This window comes from Macaca mulatta, chromosome 8 (assembly GCF_049350105.2).
Source record: "Macaca mulatta isolate MMU2019108-1 chromosome 8, T2T-MMU8v2.0, whole genome shotgun sequence".
Classification (NCBI taxonomy): domain Eukaryota; kingdom Metazoa; phylum Chordata; class Mammalia; order Primates; family Cercopithecidae; genus Macaca; species Macaca mulatta.
Window position 1 is genome coordinate 18,583,709 of NC_133413.1, and position 12,345 is coordinate 18,596,053.

The window sequence follows — 12,345 nt, forward strand, 5'->3', positions numbered from 1 at the left end:
TACTATCTTTCTTTCCCACCAGCCATTAACCTCCATGGTGTAGGGCCCACCTCTATCTGGACCACCCCATTTCCCCTAGTGCCTAACACAGTGTCTGGTGTATAGTAGACTTTAATGAACATGTGCTGTGCCAGGCATGGTGGCTTATGCCTGTAATCCCAACACTTTGGGAGGCTGATGTCGGAACATCATTAGAGGACAGGAGTTTGAGAGAAGCCTGGGCAACATAGCAAGACTTCATCTCTACAAAAAAAAAAATTTAATTAAAAAAGAAAACAAAAAAATAAATGTTTGCTGAGTAAATGGCTAAATAAGAGAGATGATGAAAAGAACACCAGACTCAGGTAGATGTAAATGTTTGCTGAGTAAATCGCTAAATAAGAGAGATGATGAAAAGAACACCAGACTCAGGTAGATGGGGACTTACCATTGTTAATGGAGGTGGTACAAAGACTTATTCTTTCTACAATCGTATTGGGTGAAAGAAATGGTCTTTGCCACACTGAATTAAGAAAATAAGTAAACATAAGTTGACCGTAATGTTCAATACTTTTCTACATTAGAAGTTCTTTAAATACTAGAAGTTCTTTCTCTAGAGCATTTAATATTTTGTCATTTTTTAAATGTTATATAAATAAAAGAACTTTCACCTGAAAAGCAATGAAGCCAAAACGTTACATTACAATGTTTAATTCCCTTTTGAATGTGTGTTGAATTTAATACAAATCAATAAAGCACTTTTCTAGGCCAAAAGGAACCAATGTTACATTTAGAAGGCAATTGACTGCATAAAAATATAATCTACACTATATTTTTTAAAAGAAATTCAAAATCTGATTCTATGGTTAATGTGGTATAATAATGTCTTCTTTACAGAGCAAGACACCACAATAAAGTAATGGCACAATAAAGGAAGTTTTGTTTTTTTTACTCTTGGTATTATCTTCATATCCCAGTAAAAAATAAACTCTTTAATAAATAAATACATATAATAAATATTTTCAAATTGAAAATGTATAAATAGGTCCATTGTTTTAAAAAATGTTCTGTCTTGGTGTGGCACGTTTCATAGTTCATGTTTCACCCAGGTGTTGTTTAGTTTTTTGGTTTTTTTTTTTTGAACATATAATGCTATAACCTGTGAATTCTACAAGGTCCTCAGAGTTTATGTAGCAATGATCTTGGTTAAGTCAATCCATTTCTTCAACATGAATCCTCTAGTTTTAACATAAATTTTAAAGTAAACATAATCCAGAGAGGTGAGGCACCAGCAGCAACCATGTGAGGGTTCCCGTTATCCACAATTTAAGAGATTTTTGGAGTCAGTCTACTGGTAAGGACGAATCCAACATATCTAAGGGAACTTAATTCACATATAAAGAGTGATCATGATCTATTTCTGGTCAAGACTTTTTTTTTGTTTTTTTCTCAATATTCTTTCCAAATCCAGTCTCCCAGTAGAAAATAGACTTTAACATTCTGAATGTCTTCCTGGGTCATTATTTTATGATGGGAACTATGATAAGAAAGAATGGTTGTGGTTTGACTCCTCCATAATGTCACGATCACACTTCAAGTGTACATCAGTAGGTCCTTGTACAATTCTGGAACTCTTTCTGGATCCACTGGTCTAGGTAAGAAATGTGTGAACTTCTGATGTCTTTTGGACCTGGCGCCATCTCTTGGAGTCCCGTCTTTGTTAAGTGCCACAAAATACCTGCGGCCAGTGTCTCCATGTTTATATGTATTAGAAGAATAGGTGTTATACCAGTTCTCTTCAAATTGCTCCCTAAAGATGCATTCAGAAGTAAGTTTCTCCTGAAAGAGAGAAGATAACTATTATTTTTTAAAAAATACCTTTGAGATAATTGCCTCACAAGTTTCAACTCTTTATTTTCATTTCTTTGCCTTGTCCAAGAAAGAAAAAGGTTAAATTGGTTTTGCTTTATTTTGTTTTAGTTAATATGTCATCTCTGATTCTTAGTGCAAGTGACTTGATCTGGCAGTGTACTTTAAAGCAGCAGTCCCCAACTCTTTGGCACCAGTGACCAGTTTCATGGAAGACAATTTTTCCACGGACCAGGACGGGGAGAGGAGATGGTTTCAGGGTGATTCAAGTGCATTACATTTATCGTGCACTTCATTCCTATTATTATTAAATTGTAATATACAATGAAATAATTATATGTAATATATAATGAAATAACTCATCATAATATAGAATCAGTGGGAGCTCTGAGCTTGTTTTCCTGCAACTAGACTGTCCCATCTGGGGGTGATGGGACACAGTGACAGATCATCAGGCATTAGATTCTCATAAGAAGCACGCAACCTAGATCCCTCTCATGCACAGTTCACAAAAGGGCTCATGCTCCTTTGAAAATTGAATGCCACCACTGATCTGGCAGGAGGCAGAGCTTACGTGGTAATATGAACAACGGAGAGCAGCTGTAAAATCAGATGAAGCTTTGCTCACTTGCCTGCCGCTCACCTCCTGCTGTGCAGCCCAGTTTCTAACAGGCCACAGACCAGTACCAGTCCATGGCCCAGGGGTTGGGGACCCCTCCTTTAAAGAACTTGAAGTCAAATGTCAATTCCCAATTTTATTTTCAAATACCTAATAAATACCCTGAATTTTCTCATGTCCCATATTATCACCCTACTACTCCCATCACTACCAAGCAGACCTGTAGTTTATCTTTTTCCATCGTTAGATGCCACAGTCCTATCTATCGAGCCTCTACTCTCAGCTTGGAACATTTCAAGATCTTGCTAAGAACCAAATTCCAAATTCATGATCATCACTCCAAATCATATATCTTCTCTTTATGAATTTACTAATTGTTTGATGATACAGTCTCCATGATTAATTTATATCTGGATCTCTTACGATTAAGATAAAAGCCCAATGATTTATTGTCTTTTCAAAATGGACTATATATTGTCCTAAGGGATAAACCACAGTTGCTTTTTTAAAAATCCAACATATACATGAAGACTGTGTGCATGTTTTTTTTCTGTTGTACTTCTATTAATTTTATTGTAATTCTACACTTATGATTATTACACATTGCATTGTTTTTCTTTGTTCTGAGCTGACAGGAAGCCTAGAAATAACAAGTTTTACCCTTACGAAGGACAAATATTCATCTGCTTCTGTATCATCACCAATTCTTCTCAGTGTATATTAAGATGCTAGCTGAATATTGTGGTTCCAGTTGAGATTTTAATAAAAAAAGTTACCACATAGTGCCGTCTGCTTAATCATACAAAGTCAATTCTTGATGGAAATAATTATAGAGACTTGAACCTCAAGAAGAGAGTTCACGTAAGAAGAGGAGTGGGATACTGGCACACATTTTTATCTTACCAATTCTTGTAAAAGCATATAAGCAACTGTGAACAAATGAAAAATGTTAACAATGAAAGAGAGAAATCCATATTGTGCTGTAAGGTAGAGTGTGATATCATCCTGCTCTTTTAATTCTTGTGTTGCTACTGCAGCTTTGCTCTAAAAAAAAAAAAAAAGCAACAACAACAAAAAACTTATACTGATGAAATATTAACCTGAGAAGTATACCTTATGTGGCATATTTAAACATACATAGTAGACCCACAGATGTGCACTTATCCCTAGGAGCAACTTAAAAATTGCCCAATACAACTTTGAGTGAGCCCATGGCTACTGTAATTTTCAAGACTACAGGCATAAAAGAACAGTGTGTTTGCCATCTTCTCTTTTTACTTGTAGTATCCCACAACTTTATTCACTTATTTCTTACATAAAAAGGTCAGCAAGTGAGTGATGTATATTTAGCTGTGGAAGATGATAACAGGTAAACAAAGTTTACCTTAAATAAACATAAAGGTGAGAGAGTCTAACATGGCAAGAAAAAAATATTCTCCCATTTATCTCTGTCTCTGGAGGGAATTATTAAAATACAGAGAAAACTAGAAAGACTCAAGGTAATCAATAGGAAGAACTAGTGAGCTGAAGGCAATAATGGTTGGGGGTTTCAAAAATATAACTGAGTTACTATACTATTGCCCAGACACATGGAAATTTAGCAGGATATAGAATTCAATGTCTACGTAACTATGTTTTATACACTTCTAACAGACATTATTGGTAGACATTTTAATTGCATAATAGATAGTCATTATTTTAAGAACTACAATAATAATAAAAAATACACATAATACGTACTGATCCATAGAGCTCTCCTTTGTCATTCATTCCAAGATAGAGACCACTGTCCACACCTCTAATACTGACCAGTCCCACTGCCACACTGATGAATTCCAAGATACCTGCATATGTAAACAAATTCATAAAAACATCATGTTTTGTATTTATGAATGAACATATGACTAACAAAAATCTTCCGAATAGTAGCGGTAGTTGGCCATTATTGCCAAATATAATGATGTATGTGTAAAAGTCCTTTGTAAATTGAAAACAGCTATGCAATTGTTTTATGACAGATGAAAAAAAGACAAAAAAGGAAAAAATTGTTCATCATGGTGAGACAACCAAGTATAAAGGGGTTCCTGGAGAAACTCTGACCGGCCTGTGTGCCGGGATAACATGATGGCGCCTCGGGAAGTTGACGCCCTTTGCGGCGGGGAGGAGCCTGGCCTCTACTGTAATGGGGCGGTAACCTGGGATTCAATCTGTGAGATGGGGGCCTGTTAATAGGAACCTCTCTTTGCTTAGTTTTTTTTCTTTATGCTCAATAAATTCAATTTTTCTCACCCTTCTATGGTCCATGAGCCTAATCTTTCCTGGTCATGTGACAAGGACCTTTGCTTTTAACTGAACTAAGGAGAAAGTCCTACAACAATGGTATAATGTGAAGGGTGTCAAATCTTACACCATACTGAGCTGGGTTTGAATTCCAGTTCAGGAACTTACTAACTAGGTTGAGTAGGGGAGTCATTTGTCTTCTTTGAACTTTAACCTCTCATATGCAAAATGGAGGAAATACCTCCCTTAAGGAGATGGGTGAGGACTGACACATTTAGGCATTCAACAAATGGAAGCTATGATTATCATAAATTAGTACATAATAGAGGTATTCTCAGTTTTCCATGATCCCATCAGTTAATTATAACCATTTTCTATTCATTGTTTTGTTTTTATTTACAATAAATCAAGTCAATCTGTTTCTAGGAGCAGCAGCATCCCTTATTGGGTATAACAGTGTTTTACAGTTAATAAAGGGCATCTGTTGGTATTTTCTCACCAGGCCCTAAAAAACCAGCCCTTAAAATAAATAGGGAAGATGTTATTATCCCCATTTTGCATATAAAGAAACTGAAGATCAGAAAGGTTACTTGATTTGCCTAAGGGACATGATATTTATAATTGGTACAACTGATATTTAAACTTACATTCTTAGCCCTAATCCACTGTTTCTACTTCAGGACACTGTTTCTTGAGGAAAATACGGTAGTTTCAAGACTTTACAGATTATGTAATATGCTATGTTTCCTGCTATGTAATTTTAAAAATTAAATTGTATAGTTCAGAGAAGAAAAAGGACTTTATAATTCATTAACTATGATAGCAAAATATAATAAATTTAGCATGCAAGTAGATTTGCTATCAATAACTTTCCAGAATTATTTCCATTTATCAGTAAACTAGGATCAAAAACTCTTCCCTAAATACACCGATACACTATAGTTTAAAAAAGTAAAACTTAACGCCTCCCTCTGAATCACCCTTTTTTTTCTACACACACTAAACTTTGGACTAATGCCTTTGTCTCATTCTTCCCTCTTTGACTCTGCTGAAAAAGCATAGCTGTATTTTCTATGCTTGGAACTGCGTTCCTCAATAGCATTCTACCTTCACCCCTTCACCCCATCCTGAGCTCTACAAACAGTATAAATGTGTACCATTTAGCCTGACTCTTGCTCTTAAGTCATTTCTTGATTTATTGTACAAGTTCCTGTTTAGACACGTGATACTCCCAAGGCCAAGGGAAAGTACAGAATCTAACTATTCGCTGATATGCAGGGCTCTATTCTATCCAAAGCCTAATTCACTCTTTGTCAGAAACAGAGATTCTTAGCCAGACAAATGAGCTCTTTCAAACTATTAGGAGATCATGTAGAACACTAGAGCTATCAAGGATCTTACAGCAACAATACACTGCTAAATAGTCTATAAGTGGCTTGAAAGAGCCAGGATCCCTCATTGAAAGCCTAAGGCAGAGAGAAGATAAGATATAGCAAGAAGGCTCAGACTCCATAGGACAGCCATCATAATGACAAATACAGAGGTGGGGAGTGAAGGAAAATCAAACTCACTGCCAAGTTCGTTAGCAAAAGAGTCCTGCCAGGAACAAAAACATAGGCCCAAAACATAATTGGTAGAAAATATATATAGTAATGTAATTTCATTCAGAATATAATTACAAATGTATAATTACTTTGTATTGAATGTTACATTCAAATTAAAAAGTGTACTGTGGCTGAAATGCAACTTAATTCCCTTTAAGTATCTGATTTACATTAAGATTCTCTTGTCTTTCAAAGAACAGGAACTGATTAAGTGATTAGAATGTAGAATAGAACAAGTTTTCAACTACAATAAAATATAGGTTTAATTTCCATATAAGCTAATTATATAACAGATCTCATAAAGTGTTCCTTTTTTCTCGGAAAACTCAGAGGTAAACCACCTATACTTTAATTCTTATCTTAATGCTGTCATCTTGCCAAAAAAATGTGTAGCTGTAGAAAGACAAAAGATGACTTATATTCTTAGAATAATTATATGCAATAGTTTTAACTTTAGTAAACAACATCCAAAACCTTATATATAACCAGGCATAAATAATTTTGCAATGGCTCATGGGACTGATGGGAAAGAGGTTATATGTTTTGTGTGTGTGTTCCTCTTAAAGATTTTAGTCACACTTTTAAATTCTGATCCTTTTTCTCCTTGAGGAAATAGTATACCCCGTAGTAATTTGTAATCATTTGATTCTTAAATGAGATTTGACAAGTCTTTCTTATTTATAATATGAGGTGGCAACTAAGCTAATTCCTTTACAAAGAGTAGACATGAAAAACTTTCCTTAAGAGGTAATCACAGATTTTAGATAGATTTTCTAATGCCCAGTGTCCCATAAAAAAGACTTGGAGGTACTTTGTCTTTCTGGTATCACTTTCAAAGCCAGTCTTTTTAATAATCATAATAAACAGGTGAGTCAACCCACAATGCAACCACATCAGACAAATCTATGGAGAATAGGGGAGAATAAAGGAAAAGCCTTTAAAGAAATATGTTTGATCTCAGGCTAAACTTTTTTTTCTTTTCAGAAATGATTCCATGTTTACGTATTAGGTAAGGTGTTTCTGCTGTACTACTGTGCAGGAAAACTCCATTATAAACACAGAGATACCTCATGGCCAAATTAGTATCAAATTGGCAGGAAAAAAAAAAGTTATTCCCTTTAACATCTCAAATAGCCATCGTTGAGTTTTCAAAACTGTCACTCTGATAGCAAAGATAAGAGTTTAAAAAAATAAAATATAATTTAATAATTAGTAACTGAAGCACTAGCAAAATCAGCCAAACATACAGAAACACATAATCTTATATAGGTTGAACATAAACTTTCTTCTTACCTACACTCCCTTAAAGTAAATTATGATGTCTAAGCTATCGAAGGCCACTAGTATGCACTATAATATATCATAAGGAGGCCATTCACTCCCAGACTAATCTGGGTTATCTTCCTTTTGTTTAACAGTGAGTATTTTGTTCCTATACATAGCCTCCCACTATAGAGTGACTTACACTGGCGCAAATTCAATCTGTCATTTTCTTTGAAGCTACTAAATCATTAACACAAATTTAGCAAAAACAAAATGTGCTAGCCAGATGACAATTCTGATATTCAACTTCCATTCCTAAAAAAATGCCATTAAATGCCATTAATGAATGTTATCGAGTCTACAAATATTTACTAATCTCTCCCCATTGGGTTAGTCTTATAAACAGACACAAAGCAGAAGAGGCCTTTTTTTTTTTTTTCCTGTCACTAGGGAGATTACAGTGTAATTACAAGGTTTTTTGTTTGTTTGTTTGTTTGTTTTTTGAGACGGAGTCTTGGTCTGTCACCAAGGCTGGAGTGCAGTGGCGTGATCTTGGCTCACTACAATCTGTGCTTCCTGGGTTCAAGCAGTTCTCCTGTCTCAGCCTCCCGAGTAGCTGCGATTACAGGCGCCCGCCACCACGCCCGGTTAATTTTTTTTTTTTTTTTTTTTTTTTTTGGTATTTTTAGTAGAGACGGAGTTTCACCATCTTGACCGGGCTGGTCTTGAACTCCTGACCTCGTGATCCACCCGCCTCGGCCTCCCAAAGTGCTGGGATTACAAGTGTGAGCCACTACGCCCGGCCACAAGTTTCTTAAAAGTAGAATTTCCAAGGCTACACTGTGTTTGGCAGGGTGAAATTCTGACTACTACCTAAGCTTAACTTCTACCTGCTATCTACCTATAAGTATTATCACATTTGTGTTTATTTCTAAATCTTTCCGGTAGTTGAAATATTTTTCTGCAATGAGCGCAGTGAAGTCATCCTTAAAGGCAAGAGAACTGAGCCACCTGGTGTTGGTAAAGTTCTTTAGAACCGAAATCTCAGGGCCAGGCACAGTGGCTCACTCCTGTATTCCCAGTCCTTTGGGAGGCCAAGGCGGGAAGATTGCTGGAGGCCAGGAGTTAGAAAAATCTCAAGCCTCCCCAATTTAAAAACCACTTTCTAAAAGTGACCCCAGGTTGGCCACTAGGTCATGACACTCTTGACTGATAGTCAATGGGAATTTGGAAGAGATCAGTGGAAGCTGCAAACATGTGGGTTTTAAAAAGTTAATTTTCTAAGCCTTTAAGTGCTACCAAATGACCACCACATGCTTATTTCTACATCTAGGGTTACAAATGCCCCCTCAAACTGAGATTTACACTTCTCCAAAGTTTTAATGAGTCCTACAAGTCAAAAAGGGAATAATTATAAGAACAAGGGTGTGAGGACACGATAAGAGAGGGCCATTCAGAGATGGGGTGAATTCTCAAAGAACTCTATAGCGCTACAGATTGTGGCTGACAAATTAACGGTATCTTTTTTAAAAATATAACGAATTTTTCAAATAATGTCGAAAGTCTGATGATCAAAATCCTTGGAGATAGCTAGCAGGTTAACTAATAGAACGGAAACTTCAGCTATGGGGGAAGATCCTGAGCTATTAGAACGGGAGAGCACCCCATCTTTGTACAGAAAAGAAAACTAAGCCTCAGACTGATGAGGGGACTTGCTAGTTACACAGCTAGTTAGGAAGTCATTAACAGGAGAGACCCACCCGATCCAGTATCTCTTAACAGACACTGCCTTAACAATCATTCTCTTGTTTCTTTTAACCCCTTCTCTTCCCAGGTACTGCTGGAGGTATTCTGAAACCCGTCCCTCTGTGTTCCCACCCATATCTTCTTTCGCTTTCCCATTTCCTCTTTCCTAAGGTCAATACCAAGATCCTTGCTTTCAGGTTGCAGAATTTCTAAAGAGGAGCTTGGCTGAAGAACTAGGCATGCTCAGTAGCCGGGTGGTCGTCCCCCTCCCCGCCCCTCCCCCCTTTCCTTTTCTTTTCTCGCCCAGATAGAACTTAGGAGCTCAGGGAACCTCAGACAGGTGAGCCCTACAGTAGCGAAGGTGCCCACGGAAAGTTAATCTGCTAACTCTTCAGGTGAACATTTGCAGGTCTCTAGGTAGACACGTAAATGCTCGCAATCCATGTCAAGAGCAGCCCCGGGTGCAAATCAGCTGCATAACTGTGGGGCATGTTTAAAGAAGCCCAGTGCTTCCTGTTGTTAATTTTTGTAAAGTGGACGGCATGAGGGAAAATGAGAAACGAAATCGGAGAAAAACATATAGGGATTTTTTTTTTTTTTTAACTGCCTGCGAGGTAAGCAGTGCAAGAACTGTGATGCCCAGTTCACCAGGTCTTGGTGTCCCCGGCAGTGGGAAGGGCAATGGGGAAGGCAGGAAGGAGCTTGCGGAGCGCCCACCCTTTCTCCTCCCTCCCCCAGCGTCTGGAGCTGCTGCCCTGCTAGAGGCAGCGGCGACAAACTGGCAGGAAAATTTCTCCCCGCGCCTACTCTGGCCCGCCCTTCAGCCCCAGTCTGCCTCTCGCACCGGCTGGGTCCAGGGGAGCTCCGAGTTCCGCGCAGCGCGGACGTCCTTGGCAGGCAAAGAGGGAGGTGAACCGGCAGGGGACGAGGAGCGGAGCTGGGGCGCAGGTGGGGGTGGGGTCGGGATGCTAGTACGTACCGAAGAGGCTGTGGTCCTGCCGGGTGCCCTGCACGCTGCCGTCGGGCAGGATCTGCAGGTGGAAGCCGGTGCGGCAATACAGCTGCCGGCGGCGCAGGATGCCGTGCAGGTGCGCTAGCTCCGCAGCCCCCGGCCCTCCGCGGGCGCTCCGCTCCGCCGCGCCCCTGCGCTCGCCCAGCAGGGGCGGCCGCTCCCCGGCAGGAGGCAACAGGAAATGCGAGCCCACCTGCTGGCCCAAGCCCTCCAGGCCGCCCAGAAAGCCCCCGACTTCGGCTAAGGGAGCCATGGAGGGGGAGATCCGGAACACAAAAGACTCCCCCAGTAAAGAGTGTTGCGGGGGTGAGATGGAGGTGGATAGAGAAAAATTATAGCAAAACGAGCGCAAAAAGTTAAGGCCCGATTACTCCTCTGAGGTCGCTCCGGAGGGACTTTGCACTGAAATGGCAGGGAAGCTCTCACTGTCTTGGAGCGATCTTCTCTCCTTGGGTAGGTGGGAGCTGGCTGCTGGCTTTGCAGAAATATCTATAGCTGCCGCTGCCAATACTAGGACTAGGGCTGGGGGCTGGGGCTCCAACTCCGCAAACTGATCAGATCAGAGTCCTGTGTACATACACACCGAGTATATAAGCTGGTCCTCTTGACATATGCTAATCAAGTCCTTTCATGCGCGCTGGGGAGGTTCTGTTTGAAATCTTAAACCGGTCTCCTCTCAACACGTTTTTGCTCTTCGGAAGTGACCAAAAGGGGCCCTTGGCACTTCTCCATCCATACCCTCGCAAAAACCATTCCTGCACTTGGCCAAAGCCAGCCAGCAACTTCGAGGAGGTGCAGTCGAGGCCCCTCTTTGGGGTTGTCTTTGGGACAGCGGTGATGCTGTTCAGCTGCAGCCGTGCAACCGCCTTTGATGTGAGCTTTGCAGTGATAGATCGCCGCTAAAAGGAGCCCAACTTGGCAGGTATATAGAAGAAGAGGAAGGGAGGAGGGAGGGAAGGCGGGGAGAGAGAGAGAGAGAGAAAGAAGGAGGGCATTGGTAGGAGGAGGAAAGAGAGAAGAGGAGAATTGGATTCCTTGGGAGCCTGCAGTGGACAGGTGCAAAGAAAGGTAAGCGAGGGAGAAGGAAAAAGGGCGTTACCTGAGGCTTACAGACCTGCCCAGACACACATGAAAGAAAAATCAAAGCTTTGACAGTTTAACTCACTAATTTTAAAACACTAATAAAATGTACAAGCATTACTCCTTTCTTTTATCATTTAGATGGGGGATTTTTCTTTACATAATCAAGGTTAGGTAAGGAACACCCTCCCTCCCCCCTTTACAATTTCTCTTTAATGTTTATCTTTACTCAGCACATAATATAACCAAAATTGCCGTATATATGCATATACACATATGTATTTTTAATTGTGTGCTGAGGCCATGAACTTCTAATTAGTGTAAAATAATAACATAATATAATCACGAGTCGAAGGATTTAGAGTAAATCCAAATAGGCTGGAAAGAAATGGTTTACATTTCTATATTTTGCCATGAATAGAAAATGAGTATCTGGAACATTGTCCTAAAGGATGAGTGGCCTTTTGGGCCCTTATACAGTCTAAGAGCACTTTCCTGTTTTTCTTAGTTGCGTTTTTGTAAAAGCTAGATTTTTTGTTTACATTTGAATTATAAAATCTAAAAATAACTCAATGGAAATAGTCTTGATGCTTGACGTGTTTTGACACTTCAAAAAGTTACTGGTAAAATTGAAGAGTGCTTGGGCATATTTGTAAAATCAAAAACCACGGAAGCGAAGGAATTAGATATATGTCCATTTAAACATTGAAACTGGTTTTGCACCACTGGTTAAATTCAAGGTCTTTCTGTTAAAATTTTTCAGCGGTAGAAGAGTTGAGAATCATTGGGCAGATTCACACTTCCTCTGAGTGAAAAGTTTTAGGGAATTGATGAAGATTACTTTCTCAGTCTTGTTTCATGGTCTGTTCAGAAAAAGCATCAACCTGGGAGCT

General features: G+C 39.3%; 1 protein-coding gene across 1 annotated transcript; it reads right to left on the minus strand.

Annotated features, from left to right (window-relative positions):
- Positions 1 to 677: 677 nt before the first annotated feature.
- On the minus strand, positions 678 to 10,938 carry FGF20 (fibroblast growth factor 20). Its single transcript, XM_001094679.5, has 3 exons — positions 10,340 to 10,938; positions 4,208 to 4,311; positions 678 to 1,818 (listed from the first exon to the last, which is right to left on the minus strand). The coding sequence occupies exons 1-3, from the start codon at positions 10,623 to 10,625 to the stop codon at positions 1,573 to 1,575; spliced, it is 636 nt and encodes a 211-aa protein (XP_001094679.1). The 5' UTR covers positions 10,626 to 10,938; the 3' UTR covers positions 678 to 1,572.
- Between the last annotated feature and the right edge of the window lie 1,407 nt (positions 10,939 to 12,345).